General features: G+C 51.7%; 7 protein-coding genes across 7 annotated transcripts; 4 read left to right on the top strand and 3 right to left on the bottom strand.

The window, feature by feature from the left end:
• Positions 1-1485: 1485 nt before the first annotated feature.
• Positions 1486-7043, bottom strand: CORC01_06737 (carboxylesterase; the record flags this gene model as incomplete). Its single annotated transcript, XM_022618376.1, has 8 exons — positions 1486-2572; positions 2630-3704; positions 4954-5638; positions 5703-5976; positions 6038-6401; positions 6478-6561; positions 6638-6747; positions 6829-7043. The coding sequence occupies 8 exons, from the start codon at positions 7041-7043 to the stop codon at positions 1486-1488; spliced, it is 3894 nt and encodes a 1297-aa protein (XP_022475026.1).
• A 672-nt stretch (positions 7044-7715) lies between these two features.
• Positions 7716-8864, top strand: CORC01_06738 (uncharacterized protein; the record flags this gene model as incomplete). The annotated part of the gene is made up of 1 exon (XM_022618377.1): positions 7716-8864. One exon carries the CDS (start codon positions 7716-7718, stop codon positions 8862-8864), a length of 1149 nt encoding a protein of 382 aa, XP_022475027.1.
• An 87-nt stretch (positions 8865-8951) lies between these two features.
• CORC01_06739 (uncharacterized protein) lies at positions 8952-9737 on the bottom strand (the record flags this gene model as incomplete). The annotated part of the gene is made up of 2 exons (XM_022618378.1): positions 8952-9559; positions 9614-9737. The coding sequence occupies 2 exons, from the start codon at positions 9735-9737 to the stop codon at positions 8952-8954; spliced, it is 732 nt and encodes a 243-aa protein (XP_022475028.1).
• Positions 9738-10092: 355 nt separating this feature from the next.
• Positions 10093-10574, top strand: CORC01_06740 (acid phosphatase; the record flags this gene model as incomplete). Its single annotated transcript, XM_022618379.1, has 3 exons — positions 10093-10155; positions 10219-10349; positions 10430-10574. The coding sequence occupies 3 exons, from the start codon at positions 10093-10095 to the stop codon at positions 10572-10574; spliced, it is 339 nt and encodes a 112-aa protein (XP_022475029.1).
• A 311-nt stretch (positions 10575-10885) lies between these two features.
• CORC01_06741 (acid phosphatase) lies at positions 10886-12736 on the top strand (the record flags this gene model as incomplete). Its single annotated transcript, XM_022618380.1, has 8 exons — positions 10886-10960; positions 11034-11046; positions 11121-11155; positions 11211-11226; positions 11301-11427; positions 11481-11815; positions 11915-12543; positions 12644-12736. 8 exons carry the CDS (start codon positions 10886-10888, stop codon positions 12734-12736), a joined length of 1323 nt encoding a protein of 440 aa, XP_022475030.1.
• A 201-nt stretch (positions 12737-12937) lies between these two features.
• Positions 12938-13759, bottom strand: CORC01_06742 (galactoside O-acetyltransferase; the record flags this gene model as incomplete). Its single annotated transcript, XM_022618381.1, has 3 exons — positions 12938-13298; positions 13373-13495; positions 13584-13759. 3 exons carry the CDS (start codon positions 13757-13759, stop codon positions 12938-12940), a joined length of 660 nt encoding a protein of 219 aa, XP_022475031.1.
• A 1017-nt stretch (positions 13760-14776) lies between these two features.
• CORC01_06743 (uncharacterized protein) lies at positions 14777-16134 on the top strand (the record flags this gene model as incomplete). Its single annotated transcript, XM_022618382.1, has 3 exons — positions 14777-15010; positions 15247-15648; positions 15712-16134. 3 exons carry the CDS (start codon positions 14777-14779, stop codon positions 16132-16134), a joined length of 1059 nt encoding a protein of 352 aa, XP_022475032.1.
• Positions 16135-16137: the final 3 nt, after the last annotated feature.

Here is a 16137-nt window from a genome sequence, read left to right on the forward strand (position 1 = left end):
TTGTCGCGTTCTCAAGATGACTTAAACTTTGTTTTTCTACCTGTCAATGGCACGAGATGCAGAAAGTGGAGAAATACAAGTAGGCGAAAGAAATTACGAGCTCATAAGCCTATTATCCGACGAATTTAGAAACCTCATGTCCTGGCAGTCCTGAAGATACCCAAAGCCATTGGGTTTGAATCCTACAAGTAATACCGTTGCTATTGACCTAATGTAAAGTCTTAAAAGCTCTTTGTGATCAAGCTGGAAAGAGGCGATTAGGATACCCCTCAAATCTGCTGCTGTACCTGAATTGGATCGACCAACCAGTCGCCTGGGATTGGGCCCTAATGAAGTGTGTTTGATCAATACAAATGATTAAAAACCATGCAACATCCTCATGCCGAGCGATAAGCGAAATCGCTCGGCGCGAGCCAATGGCGACTGCAGGGCGGTCCGTCGAGAGACAATTGCGATCCCACCAGACGCCACATCAGCAGAACGTGCAGGGAAGCGATGCGGCATGGAAGGCTTTGGCTGGTCAAGTCCGATCTCTGACGTATGTCAGCTATAAATCCAAACGCAACCCCCGGTCATTGAGCACAGAGGAAACGTCTGCTTATTGCCGGTAGATGAGATGAGTGAAATACATCTGGTATGAGATGATGCCCCACAAACGCCAGCAAGCAACATTGATGGACAGCCCATAATCTCTCAACCTAGTAACATGTATCGCATCTGATCATTTGCTGTGGAAGAAGATGAGTAAGGCGTTTGACGGTCTTTATCTCAGTGAATCGATTTGTATTTTTCCTGCTGTCTACCACGTTCTTGAATTTGAAAAGTTTCACTTCAGGCTCTTGAAAAGGCTTGACCCAAGCTTGGTGCCCAGAATCTGGCATCAGCTTGTGATCATCTTCATTTCCCGGGCTCATTACATGCTTGTTTTACACATGTCAGTGGATCAGCAGATATTTTTGAGATGCTGTCGCCGACGCATCGTCGTTCTCTTCAGACTGCCGCTCAAAGGCATCCATAGCCTGCGTCGAGGTGAATGCATGATTGTCGAAGCCGCAATTGAATTGCGAGTCTGCGACACGGCGATGAGAAACACCGAGGCCAAGAGCCTCTTGATGAAGTGCTGCGTTATCGATTTGATGCAATCCATGTTGGCTGATGCTCAGACGAGGAAGAGCCCAGATTCGGTTCAGAGAGCGGAAAAGCTAAAGCTTCCATCAGGGTTTCGAGGGTGGGCTGTGAGAGAGTTATATGGCGTTTTACATACTCGAGCTTTGCCGGACAAGCAGCGAACAAGGCTTTGGACATGTCGCCATGTCACGACGCTGCGTGTAGCCCAAAGCCAGGGACATATGGATTTGCGGCTGATGGTAGTTGTGGGGATCCGAGAGCATGGGAAGTCTGGAGAACATGAGCTGCAAACAGCTGGCAGATGGCTCATGGCAGCGGATCCAGGTACTATATCTGCTCCATCATCGTCTGCCTCTTTTACACACTGGCGGGATCCGGATCCATGTAGCCCGATAGAAACCAGCTGAGCTCACCGCTCATGTCGAACTGCGAAGGTGCCACAAAGTAGTCCGGTGCCAGCTGGTTCTCCGCAAACCCTGACCAAGTCAGCGGCCCATCAAGACCCGAGCCAATATCATTGAGGCCGGCGGCGCTGGCTAGAGAAGCCGGGTAGATATCGACCGAGTCCGTCATCGTCACGTCTGCCGGAGCCGCGTCGGAAGTCTGAGGCACAGACGAGGGCTGAGGGGAATCAGAGTGCTGCAAAGCAACCTCGTCGGCCGTCTTGGCGTTGCTGTCGAAGCTCTGGGACAGCGGGTGATATCTGCTCAGCAAGTTGTTCCGCTGGATCTCGCTGCTGACCGGCGCGAGCTCCTGCGTCTCCGCGTCGTTCTGCCGCCTGTTCTTATCGGCCTCGACCATCTTCTCGACGTCTTGCTGTAACACCGCGATGATGGGCGCGATCTTGGCCATGCCGTCCAGCAGGGCGATGTTGCTCTGGCACAGGGCCTCCACTGCTTCGTCATTGAGCTCTACCGCGTCGCCGGTGATTGGATCGACCAGATCATCGTAGAGCCTGCACCGCCGTGCCATGAGGAGGGTTTTGGTGCACTGGTGCACCATGCTGCCGTGTTCGAGACGGAGGGGGATACGGGTCTGCTTCGACTGCAGGGCGCCCTTGGCCCTGAGGTTCTGGAGGTACTCCCACAGTCTCGCCTGGCGCAGGGCGTGGGAGACCACGAGGGCGCGCCATTCAGAGACAAAGTCTGGCGGGGCGCTCGCGAGGAAGGTCGGGGACGCGCTCTCCCTGTACGCAGCTGGGAGTGCGACGCGGAAGAGGTCGCAGCAGCATTGGAGGTACCACGAGTTGAGCGTGAGGTACGATGAGAACTCTGATGTGGTTGAGTGGGAGAACATGTTGAGTTCGCCGAGTTGAAGGTGTTTTGGTACGTTTTTGAGGAAAGCCTTTAGTCGATATCGTAATTCTGTCATGGCGGTGATAGCTTTAGAGACTGCTTCTGGGGAATGGTCTGAGTAGCTTTCTATGACAATTCTCTTTGTTAACCTGGGGAGGTCAGTAACAATTTTCTCGTTTGGACAAGACAAATTGCACAAGTCCTACCGTAATATCTCACCGCGAATTGGCAAGAGCATGATCAAGTAGGCATTAGGCCCAGCTTCATGAGATGCAAGCACCTCCACACCATCGCTAAGCCTGCTCGTCGGCTTCAGCAGTCCATGACAGAAAGCATGCTCCGAGTTTGGCAAAGAAGTCCTCATCCACCGATCCGGCAGCGCGGTGAACTCATCGAGACCCGCCGAGAGCATCTTGTCCATGCTCCACACATGCCACACGAGACGCCTCTCGCACTCGCGCTTGATGAGCGTGGCGGTGGTGTCGTTGTCAGACGTCGGCCTCTCGTCGTTGAGCTGGAACGACACTGCCAGCCGCGCGGCCATGCTGATGAGCATCCACATCTTGCCAAACTGCCTGTAGGCGAAGTTTTGGAACATGGACAAGATCAGGAGCTGGATGTTGAGAACCTTGAAGACGTTTAGGTTGCCAAAGATGTAGGCGTCTACTTCTTTGGCCCATTGTACGGATAGGACGCGCGACTCGCGCGACCGGGAGACGAACATGGCCGCAGACGCACATATCGATGTGCAAAGGATCGGAGGCAGCTTTCCGGCGTAGAATTCCTCCATCACGGAAGGCCGGTGGAAGAAGTCGTGGCCTATCGGGTAGACATGGTCAAAGTAGGCCTCGAGATGCTGGCGGATGACGTCCGTGCTAAGGAGCGCGTGGTCTAGGGCCGTATTCAGAGACGCCCTGCTGACGCTATGTTGTGTTTGTTGTTGTTGTTGTTGTTGTTGTTGTTGTTGTTGTAGTGTTGACTCGGCCTCGTATGAAGCACTTTGGCTGAAGGTGCTACTTGATTCCGGAGACCGGGACTGCGGCTGTGGGCCACCGGCCTGCCGACTCTTGCGCCTCGAAGTCGATGATGGGTACACACAGACCAGGTTCCTCCGGTTGCAGTGGAAACATTGCGGGCGGTGACCGGAGCATTTGGCCTTTTGGACGCGGCACTCCGTGCATGCGGCCGCGATGCGCCTGCGTTTAGTCCCGGCTTCGGTGAGGGTCTCTGTCGGAGCCGAAAGCCCGTGTGGAGTAGGGACTCTTGGGGAAAGATTGATCTCTGAGTAGTTGAAAGTACAGTCGAGTCTCAGCCGGCGACAATTCTCACATGGCTCAGGGCCCCCGGTACATTTGACCTCCGCTGTGTCAGTATGCTTGATGTACCTTAGGAGGCGGGGAATCGGGAGGGGCGGGGGGAACCACAACGCGGATGGTTTGGAGCCTACTTTACCTTTCGGCGCTTACACGTCAAGCACCGGGGTCTGGGCAGCGGTGCTGGTTCAGGTTCGGCGACCGGACTGGGGCTCGGCATCGTGTCTCCGTCTCCTCCGGTTGCAGGGCGAGTTGAAGAAAGCCTGATGGCGGGGGCCCTCGCATCGAAACTCAACGTCGAGACTCAACGGCAGACCGGGATGCGGAATCCGGAAGAGACCGAGGATAATATGCCCCGGAAACCCCAGTTTTCCCACCGAAACAAGACTGACGTGCTCGGCATGCGGGGTCGCCCTAAGCCCGTGTGAACGAAACGCAACCCACAGCTCATCAGCTCTAGCGAATCCGAGGGCGCGAGAGAGCCCGAATGGGTGGAGCACATCATTGTGAAGAAGAATGGCGGAAGAGCTGCTCAGCGCAATTGGACAGTCGTTTTGATGGCTGGTGGGGGAGGCAGTAATACTTTTGGGATATTGTAGATGAGGTAATCTGGGGGAGTAATTGCTAAACAACTTGGCTCTATTACTAACCCTAAAACTATAACCCACACTGCCATCCGTAAAGGGCCCAGCGTCCTTTGGACCAATACTTCCATACACAAGCCATGTCGAGATACACACGGAAGAGGCGGACCTAGGGTCTGGAGCTTACATATGTTTATCACAGCAAACAACATGACAAAACAAGTACGTAGACGAGGCAGGGTGGAGCGATCAACTGGGGTTGGATATGCAGACAACTTCATCATGAGGGGTCGTGTGAGGGAGATCTGGTGGGAAGAGGAGATTCCTACTGTATTAGGTAGCGTTCTAGGGCTTGTATCAGAGACACACGAATCAAGGACACATATTGAGAGTGGCCTGTGAGTCTTGGGTGAGTTTGGGCATTATGAGCATGAGGCTTTAAATGCCGCCTGAGCAAATTTTGATGACAATTTCTAACTCCGTATTTCTAGAATGTCAGAAATACATCATCTGCCACGCATCATCAAATGACTCCCTAAAGCATAGGAAAGTTTCCTCACTACGACTGGATCCAATAACCCAGATCTGCCCATAGCTTACACCTGTCCCCTCTTCCTCCTTCCCAGGACAAACCATCCACGACTCGGAAGTCAGCTTTCCCACCTTCAGGACTAGTCAGGTTCAAGTTCAGCATCGGGTATGCCGAGCTGTTCTGGCGTGGACTAGCCGATCCCCATGGCAGCCATTGCGACTTTTGTGCAGCTGAAACATCTTCCCCGACTTGACTGACCGTCAGCGCAACATTGTTGGTCAACGTCGGGTCGCCATCAATGACAAACCGACCCCACATGCTCTGGAACGCGATTCGAAAGCCGACACTCTCATCAGCGCCGTCAGTATCGTTGGTTCCCTGAACGTCCTTCATGAGAACGTCCAGGTCGTCGTCGTGAAAAGAAGGCGGTGGCGAGTATTGATAGCGCCATGCTTGCATCTGTCTAGCCAGAGAGGCGTTACCGTGGGAGAAAGCATCCGCGAGCCACGTTGCGGGGCAGACAAATGTGACCTCGGCGTAGAGGTTGTACGCCGCTTGCAGCCACCCTTTTGCAATTCCTGAAAGACTCGTCGCGAATGGGGCTGTCAAGCCGTTGGATGGGTAGAAGGGGCCCAGAGTAGGTTCCTCTCCGATGTCGTACATCCTCATAATAGTGCTCACGTTCCCGTCTGTCAACAGCGGAAAGCTCCGTCGCAAGAGAGAAATAAATTCGTCTCGGCTGGTGATGTCTGTTGGAACAAACAGCGTGCCCTCATTGGCGTTGTTCTGTCATCGATGTTTCCTTGTGAGTAGCTGTCACTTGCAGGGGCTGTTGATAAAAAAGACTCACTCCAGAGAGAATGGCTTTTCCGTTCACCTTCCCCTCCAAAAGTTGCTCTGTTGGTCTTTGCTTGATGAGATTGCCGTCAGTGACAGGTAAGAAAGCCCACTGGCCCCATCTGGCTCCCATGCTCACGAACGCACTAGCGTTTTGCAACGTGCTGCTATCGACGTTTTGCAGGCAGGTAAAGACACTCCCGTTCTGCGTGGTCTTGGCATCTAGGCATCCGGCGTGGGCAGCCAAGTCATAGTATGCCTGAGAAGGTTGCATATCATCATATTCCCTAGACCAGGGGTCAGTAACCTGACCTCCAGAGGATTGAACGAATCTCAATGTGACTTTACCACTGATTGGGCAGATATGGGCTCGATACAATAGCACGTTGAAACAGCGAGGTCTCGTCGGAACCGCCATTAGCCATCGTCATGAGCATCACACCGCCCCCACCGGCAGATTCTCCCGCAATAGTGACACGAGCAGGGTCGCCACCAAATAGATGGATGTAGTCCTGTACCCATTCCAGCGCGAACCGCATATCGTGGATACCGGCGTTGGGCACCCCGAAATGTCCAATCTCAGCAGATGAGGCGAAGCCAAACGCGCCGAGTCGGTATTGAATAATGACCGTCACAAACCCGTTGCCTACTGTTTTGGCCATGTTTGAAAAGTCGTAGTTTGCAGCCCAGTCCTGGCCATATCCGCCACCATCTGGCCCCCAGTCAGTTCTGTACAAGTAGAATTTTGCTGATCTAACAAGGGATCGCTGTGGAAGCATCCAGCTTACGAATCCAAAACAGCACCGGTAATTGAGTCTTGTTAGCCGGTGTAAACACATTCAGGAAGAGACAGTCTTCATCACCAAAGGCATCTTTCTCAAACGTATAGTTCGGGACAATGTTGAGAGTCAGCCATTTGTACGCCAAGGTCAAAACGCCCCTACTTACATCGGCCCCGGTGGTGATTGGGGACATCTAGGGGGATTCTGAGTTGCTGACAAGACCCTCTCTTCGTTTTGTCCCTGAGATGGTCTTTTTGGGAGCTGCCATCGTTCGGGCTTTGATGCGTAACGCACTCTGTAAGATAGGGTTAGGCTCAGCAGCTGCCCCTGAAAGTAGGATACTACTCTAGTCCTTACCCTCTGTAACTGAAGATATCAAATGAAGAGTCATAGTAACCCTCATAACGAGCATACCCTAAGTCGACGATTGGTGCTTTGGGTAAGAACTCGGTCGAGGCTGTTTGCTGTCGGATGTAAAGGCCGCGCTTAGCGATTTTGTCGACATACTGAGGGACATTCTGTGCCGCGACAAACGACATGAACAAAAGCAAGAAGAACCACATCAACGCCATGTCATCGATATCAAAGAGAGGAGATATCAGGCTGATTGGTCTGCTCGTGGATTACTGCTGGCTTAGTGAGACATCTTATCGTAAGGTTGGCTTCATCATCGCTCCTGGTGATCAAGCACTGGGTCTCTCCTCTGACCAATGAAGGTGGTGTAAGAAGTGGCCCCTATTGAAGACAAGCCAGGCCAGATGAAATAGTCTGATAAAGTCCAGGTAACGTAACGCAATCTGCACCTGGAATAGCCTCCTCCACCGTTGGAAAAACTTCGTAGTAGATTGATACAGGGATGCTACAACAGCGGTGTGACAGCCCGTGCACATCATGCCGCTATGTTTACATTCGCGTATACTACTATCGACCAGGATATATACACGGTCGGCAACTCTAGAAAGTGGACACTCATTGCAATCTGTTTACTCGCGGCTTTGCATATTGCCGTCGACTGGAAGCTGAACCTAATATCTCCCTTGCCGCACGCGCGGCGCGATTAGTTTTGCTTCTAGTGATCTGCAAAGAAGCTGTTCATCTTCTCAGCCCGGACCGCTGTCTTTGCACTACGGTCGTTTGTGACTTGCGAGTAGATGACCTACGTAAAGGTTTGATCTTCCACAATGTCCATATGAAAGCAAATACATCACTTAAATATCAGCTTTGCTATCTTATTTGGAACAACCATGATTCCTCACTCAAAGCCCTTCCAGCCGCCCAACTCGTTGCAGTACGTCGACAATGTCTTGAAGACAGGGAAATTGGCTCAAGGGCCGTACACTTCAAGGTGTGAAAAGTGGCTGGAAGCGATGATGCAAACAGGAAAGGCTTTCCTAGTGACCTCTGGGACGACGGCTCTCGAGATGGCCGCCATGGTCATTGATGTTCAACCCGGTGACGAAGTCATATTCCCCAGCTACACGTTCGTGTCCACGATCAACGCCTTCGTCAGCAGGGGCGCAACGCCCGTGTTCATCGACATTGAAAAGAACACGATGAATATGGACGTAAATCTCATCGAAGCCGCAATCTCTGAGAAGACGCGGGTCATCGTCCCCGTTCACTATGCTGGCATTTCATGCGATATGGAAGCTCTGATGGACATCGCGTCCCGTCACAACCTGATTGTTGTCGAAGACGCAGCCCAAAGCCTGACTTCCAAGTATCGCGGCGTCTATTCCGGCACGATTGGGCATATCGGCTGTATCAGCTTCCACGAGACGAAGAACGTCACATCCGGAGGTCAGGGTGGCGCCATCTTGATCAACCGGGATGAGCTGGTTGACAGGGCCGAAGTCGTCTATGACAACGGCACCAACAGAGTCGAGTTCATTCGAAAAGGGTTGCCAATGTACGAGTGGCAGGACATTGGATCAAACTATGTCATGTCCGAGGTGCTTGCCGCCCTCCTGTGGTCCCATCTCGAGATGGCGGAAGCTATCCAGAGGACTAGACTGAACATCTGGAATACATACCAGGCTGCGCTCCAGCCGTTCTCAGAATCTTCTGGGGAGTTTGCCTTACCCAAGATACCAGAGGGCTGTGAGCACAACGGTCACATATTCTACCTCAAGCTTCGGGATGCGTCTCGCCGTTCCGCCTTCGCGCAATACATGAAGGAGCATGGTGTATCGGTATCCTCTCACTACTCTCCTCTTCACAAGTCGCCAATCGGGAAGAGGATTGGCAAATTTGTTGGAAAGGATGAGAATACGTCTCTGGCAAGTCTTCAGCTTGTGCGTCTGCCCATCTACTTCGAGATAAGTGAAGGAGAGCAGAGCAAGGTGATCTCACTGGTTCAAAGTTACTTCGGACGCAAAGAGTCCAGACTGTGAATTCACACAAGCGGTTTCAACGCAGCAAGTCTATGAGATTTTGAGAAACATGAAATCAAAATTGTCTATCAAACAGAATTCATACAATCAGCTCATCTTTGATGAGATCCGCGGCTCGGTCTTGGAAATCAACAAGCCTTTTCTTGCCAGGACCTGAAGAGTCTGAGATCGATGATGACCAATCAGCTTCTCTACCTTGTCTTCTTGGACACCGCGTAACATAATATGGATATGATCCAGAGCCTTCACACTTTGCCAGGCCGCCTTCTGTTTGAACCAGAGTAGATTCTCCCCAGGAACACAGCTCAAAGTCCCTCCGAACGTGCGGGCCAGAAAAGCCTCGATCAACCTGGCTGACTCTTTGGTCGGCAGCCCCGTTTCCGGATCCACTAGTATCTTGGCTTTGGACCACAGGACCAGGTGCATGATGCCATTCGCCAAGCCATAGGGCCAGTCATTCCAGAGGATCTTCCAGTCGTGTGGGTCTGCGAAAGGCACCGAGTTTTGGGCGACGATGGGCCTCTGCCAGTGCAACTTCTCACGGCGCACAAACTCCAAGACGGATCCATGGGACTGTCCTACCTCGGCGAGCCACACGATGTAGTTCCGCAGGTCTTGGGGTGCTCTGTTGAGCTGTCCCATTTCTCCTGCGGCTTGATTCAGAACTATGATTAGCGGGGTCTTGGGTGTCTGGCCTACGGATGTCCGTAGAGCCATCTCGGTCAAAGCCGATCAAATTCGAGACCTACCGATGATTTTCTGAACTTCATCCCAAGTGTGGGGTTGGAAAGTCTCGGACTGGCCTCGCAGGGCCCGTATGTCAGCGTCGGTAAGCTTGAAAGGGGGGTTCCTGATGAGCTGTTCGATATCCATAACGCCGGAGTATTGCTACGTGAGGTAGGTAGGGGTAGAAGGATGGGGTGCCAACCGTTGCCTGGTATTGGAGACTAAGATTTGTCACTAATTAAGTCATCTTATAATCCGGTTCGAAGTCCATAACTCTCCCCATTAACAGGGGTTCATCTATACTACCGAAAATTTCGGCAATGGAGCAGCAACGGCAAACTTTCTCGTTGAAAGTTCAGCTATATTGTGGATAGCAGACTGCACGTCCAAAGCAACGCCGGACAGTAATCGTACTTAAGTGCATGTGGATATCGCGTTATTTGAGGTTATTCGTGCCAGCTCGATCCAACAACTCACTGCATCACTTGTTCCTACTAACGTCATGTCCACAAAAACTGTGACCTTGTGGTGCACTCTGCACCCTGCTGCGGGAAAAGAAGACGAGGTATGCACCGTTCCAATCGCCGGCACGCGCGATTTGTTGAGGTGAGACTAACATGGTCTCCAGTGTCGCCAGGTCCTTCTTGACCTTGCTGCCAAGGTCCACGAGGTTGAAAACACCTGTTCTCGATACGAGGTATTTGAAAAGTCTGAAAGCAAGGCAGGTCTTAGCAAGGTCGCCTTCCACCTCCTTGAGCAGTAAGCTGGACCACGTTTCCCAAATGGCTTGGCGCTTTCTTTCATGACTGACCATGTCTTGTGTTCACTGGTAACTACAGATGGCCGGCTCAGGCGGACCTGGATAGACACACTGAGAGAGATTGGCTGGTGGCCATCAGGAAGCGTTTTGAAGATGGCCTGTTGGCCAAAGATGAGCTCATTGAGAATGTGTCTAAAATTGGAGGCTTTACCAGGCGGTCGTAGCACAGTGTAGTAGTAGTCAGACCATATGTCAGCGGCACACCCACGTTTGCATCTTAGATATGCGTGTCAATGAATATTACATGCATGGTTCCGTGTTTTTATGTGAACTGAATTCTTTTGCATAGAATTGAAGCTTGGAGGTGAAAACCCACTCGCAGGCTATAAGCGCTTGACTGAAGTAATTGTTCTTCCCCGCGTTGCCTTGAAAATGTACTTTACATAAATATGGGTGAGGAGGCCTGAAAATTAGCGCTTACTTGTTGGATTTAGATCTAGAGCTACGAGTAGGGACGCTGACCTGGCCACCAGTAATGGCGACCCCTTCCCTCGAAGAAGGGCCTGTATATGAGTGTCCGCCCCAATTGCAGCTGGAACTGGTTCACGTAGTACGTGTGATGGAATACTGGCGAATCCTCGCGTTTTGCTGTTTTGTAAGCTAATCGTGTTGAATCCTGACAGTTCTTCCGTCACGGTATGCATCATGCGTCGGACAACCCCTAGACTCTAAGTCGTTCGCCTATTCGAGTAACAATTGACTTCCAAAAGGCGAGCGGACACCGAACGATGCACGTTTCGAGAACGTAGGTGCCTTTGAAAATTCCATGTTTATTGAAGATGGCTCTAATAAAAAATTAGACTGGCGGCAAAACAGGTGAGGAGTACCACGTTCTTCTCGGCTGGCCAGTTGAGGAATACGATTAGATGCTAAGTCAATATCTTGCACAGAGTGGCCTTTTAACCAATCCGCAACAGCTCCGAAGACGCTTTTCCAGGGCACTGGACCAAAGTTGGTTCCAATCAATGATGAGGTCGACAAGCCGTTATTGCCAGATGGTAGACGGCCTATTTCCTGGTCTGTGTACTCGTTAGATGTCTCCGGAACACCCCAGCTCACAAAGAAAATAGTGCACATGGCGACTTGACGGACAGAGGACGTGCTACCGCCGAGAGGCTTGGGCGTCAACTTCGCAACCTATACGTCGAGCAAATAAACTTCATGCCTGAAGTCCTTGACGATTTCTATAAGATCTATTTGCGAAGCACGCAGTACCAGCGAACCTTTGTCACCCTGCAAAATGTATTCCGTGGCCTTTACCCGCCAAAATTCATCAACGGACGCCAGGAAGACATATTGGTTTCCGTAGCAGATCCTCGAGATGAAACACTGCTTCCCCCTGAGGATCATGACGAACGGTTTGCCGCATTACTCCAAGAGTTTACCAATAGAGCCGCAGCGAAATGTGAGTCGGCCGGCCCACATGCTTTTCCGATATCGTAAAGTAGGTAAGTCCCGTTATAGGTCTTATGATGCTGACTTTCATATCGTTTGGACGGAGAAGGGAATTACTCTCCTGAGATGCGTTTGATCAACACAAAGATAGGACAATGGATGCCCGAGGGCAAACCTGTCGCTGTAGACTCGAAGCCTCTGAAGCTACACGGTGTCCTCGACACGATCTCCGCAGTGACAGCGACACCCAGGCCTGAAGACTACCTACCTGCGGAGTTTCTTGACCCCGGCATGCGAGTCACCATGGAGACGATTTGTGCAGAAGAGGAATTCGCAGGGTACGTCTACAGCAAAGAATTCCGCAGCCTCGGCGTTGGACGGATACTCCAGGAGACCATCCATCGAATGTCATCCTTGGCGAATCAGATCGATCAAATATCAGGTAGCGAGCAAAAGCCGCGCTTATTAATCTTTGCGTGCCACGATTCAACGATTGCGGGCATTCTTGGTTCTTTGGGCGCGATGAATGACCCAAACTGGTTCTGGCCACCATATACTGCCCACGTCACGATGGAGCTTTTCCGTCATGTCGGAGAGGAGGCTTGTCATGGCGACACGAGAACTACTACCGGCCTTTCCTGGTATGTCCGCCTGAGGTACCAAAACAATCCCGTGATGTTGCCTTGTGGCACTAAAGAGGGAAACCATCTGCCTGGACATCAAGAAATGTGCACCCTTGTAAGTGTGGCCATCACTATGAACTCATTTCTTGATGTTTATAATATGACTTTCGTTTTTAGCTCAGCATATAGTGGATGATTGCTAATTTGTTACGAAGGCGTCTTTGAGAGATGCCATCGAAGAATTTGCACCCATTAAGTCTGCGTTTTTCAACAAAACGGAGTTTCTCAGAAAGCAATCGCGAATTTAGGATCTTTCAAGATAAATCCTGTTCTTCATTCACTCTTACGCATTATGGTGACATGAAAATAGATAAGTAGTGATTTGCAAGAAAAACACGGCACACGTGACATGATTCAAGCTCTATACTCTCATCATTGCGAGTGACGCCAAAGATAAATTGCATTGCCCATTTGTCGTAGACGGTAGATGTGATTACACCAAAACCGTCTCAAGAGATCTTTTCCTCGCCAGAATGGGGAACTTCCTTGATGACGCGAGCAGGATTACCAGCAATGGCGACGAAATCTGGAACGTCCTTTGTGACAACACTACCGGCCCCGATAGTGACGCCTCTGCCAATGGTCACACCGGGGAGAACGATACAATTGCCCCCAAACCAACAGTCGGAGCCGATCTTGATGGGCTTCCCATACTCGGGACCCCTGGTGCCGTTCCGTAGGACGGGATCGAGGGGGTGTGCGGCGCTGTAAAAAGAGCAGTTGGGCCCGATGAGTGTGCGATCGCCGACCTCGATTGTGCACGTGTCGATCCACACACTATTGAAGTTGATGTAGACGTTCTTGCCCAACCTAGGCAAAGTTGCTTGTCAATTCCATGCGGACGTGCTTGGAAGGGGCTGGGGTGAGCTAGCTGCTGGACTGACTTGACGTTGTATCCATAATCCATCCTTACGGGTCCATCGACCCAGGGCTCATCGGCCAGATTCTTCTCCTCCTCCTCCGCACTATCAGCGGGCCCGGGAAGAGAGCGGACGTCTCGAACAATGCTGGCGAGGCAAACAGAATCAGCGACGAGCTTGGGTTACTATCAAGGGTGGCGCTAGGGAAGTGGCGGGGGAAGGGGGCCCAAATTACTCCTTCACCATCATTACGAGCTCTCTCCGGGAGACATGGCCAGCGCGGTTGAATGTTTCGCAAGCAATCGAGCACCGCTGTCTGTCAGCAATGAGGTCCGGTGTGAAAGCATAGTACAGCTCCCCGGCGGCCATGCGGGCCTTGTTTGGCTTGAGGTCGGACTCGCGTCCTGCCATGGTGTTAAAAAAAAAGGCTGTTCTCCCTGGGAAACACAAAACTTGTCAAAAGAAGGGTCTGTGATGAGTGCCGTAGAAAAAAGACAAGATTTCCCGGACTTCATACAAGAGGGGCTCAGCCAATCTCTCACTGATCGCGAGGCTGAGTCGTGCTGCCTCTGGAGATGCTCTACTGAGGATGGAAAGCCGAAAATCTCGGCTAATGCTCAGACTGAGATCTCCTAAACATCACATGTGATGTATTTCACCGAGACCGGGGTAAGAAAGTGCTTCTTGAGTCGACTCCCGATTGATGCATCTAGCCGCAGGAGGCTGGCAAAAGGGAAAATTTTCGAACACGTGTGTAAGTGAAGAATTTTCCACAAGAAAGGAAACTCTATGTCTCATTCAAGGATTTGAGTTTGTATGACACCAGACGGCACCGGAACCTCCGTTAGGATGTTGACCAAATGCCCCTGTTGTTAGCATTAATACTACTGTAGTATTGTGATGTCGCAAAGTGGTACATTTAGCACCCCTTCCTACTGGTAGCAAGATTTGTTGTACCCAAAATGAGTGTCAATTACGTTAAATCAGAAATCAGATCCTTCGGGCCCAGCCAAAGAACTTTCTTGATATGGAGCGGTATCTTCATCACACCCTAGCCGAAAGGAAGTCGAAGCCTTGGCCTAGACATACGAAGGTAAAGACGGCTGGAGGAACACACATATGGACTAATCAAAGCGTTCAAAAGACACCGCCGGAGAGTTTGTTCTCATGCGATGATCGCATCTCAAATATCCGCGGTACAACGTACATGCCTAGAATGATGCCACATAGGGTGATCTCAACCCTGCTCTATTAAGCTTTTCGGCCCTTGAGCTTCTTTTATGGTCCGGCCCGCCCGTCCGCCCGCCAACGTCCATCGGCCGGGAGCCTCCACGGACGAGAATACAACCACAAACGGCTATAAAATAAGCCTCATCTTGATCGGAAGCAAGCCTGGAATGGGTCGAGAGGACTCGAAATACCGATAAAATGTCAAGTCAACAAGCTTCTGCAACGCACGATGCCGCCGCCGGGGCCGCAGAAAAAGCGACAGATTCCCCGGCCTCCACGAAGGAGGTGTTCGCGCCAGCTCCGGCGCAGGACACGGGTAATGACCCCCCACCCATGCATGAAGCATGGAATCGCCCCGGCACCAACGCCTTCAGAGTATTCAGCTGCTTCTGGAGCCTTCTGAATCTAGGTGCCTTCGATTCTGCCTATGGAGTATGTCCCCACACAAGCTGACTCCTGGTGGCATCTGTACGCCCCGTCCCTTCGTTGTCCCCATTGTACAGCTTTTCTAGTAGTGCGCACAGTGACCAGATCTAATTTGCTCTTTCACGAGATAGGCAATGCTTCCTTACGTGAGTCAGCCTCAAGCAGCTTCGAAAACCTTGTCTGCGTGCCGTATGGGGCGGTCCTCAGCTAACGAAAGCCGTCACGGCCCGCCCGTCATGTAGCTCCAGAAAGCCTACAACGTCAACTACATCACCGTTTCATTGATGTTTCTTTCGCCCTTGGTGGGATATGTTGCCTCGGGAGTTCTCAACACTAGACTCCACAACGCTGTTGGCCAGCGCGGCTTAGCCGTCCTCTGCGGCGGAGCCCATGTGCTGTCTGCCGTGATCAATGTAGTACACCCGCCTTTCCCTGTATTGGTCGCCTCGTTTATGCTCGGCGGTCTCGGCAATGGACTCGCAGACGCCGCGTGGAACGCGTGGATAGGGAATCTGGAGCGTTCGAATGAGCTCCTAGGCTTTCTCCACGCTGCGTATGGCGTTGGGGGGATCTTCAGCCCACTCATTGCCACGGCCATGATTGCGCGAGCATCCCTCCCCTGGTACACATATTACTACGTCGTAGTAAGTATCTTCATTGTATCTGTTCCCCTCGCCTGATCGAATTGACTGACTTCAGCTCTCAAGCTGGGAATATCTTTGATCGAGCTACTTGTGTTGACCTCGGCTTTCTGGAACCATACCGGGAGTCATTACCGAGATGAAATGGCCTCCTCGCAAGGGACCAATATTCAGTCCGTCAGTATGCGAAAAACTCTGACGACCCTCCCCGAAGCACGTATCGCCTGGCTATCGGCGTTGTTCGTGCTCGTCTACATCGGTGTCGAGGTCTCTGTGGGCGGATGGGTCGTAGAGTTTATGCTACACGTCCGCAAAGGCCCCGCCTTTGCCAGTGGCATGTGTGCCACAGGCTACTGGCTCGGCATGACTGTTGGTCGAATTGTGTTACCTTTTGTAACGAACCTCATCGGTCCCAAGATTGGCGTGTCTGTAAGTCGATCACCCTGCCTTCACCACGACGGTCCCTCTGCTTTCCGCTCCTCTGACTGACCC

This window comes from Colletotrichum orchidophilum, assembly GCF_001831195.1.
Source record: "Colletotrichum orchidophilum strain IMI 309357 chromosome Unknown Scaffold_52.1, whole genome shotgun sequence".
NCBI lineage: Eukaryota > Fungi > Ascomycota > Sordariomycetes > Glomerellales > Glomerellaceae > Colletotrichum > Colletotrichum orchidophilum.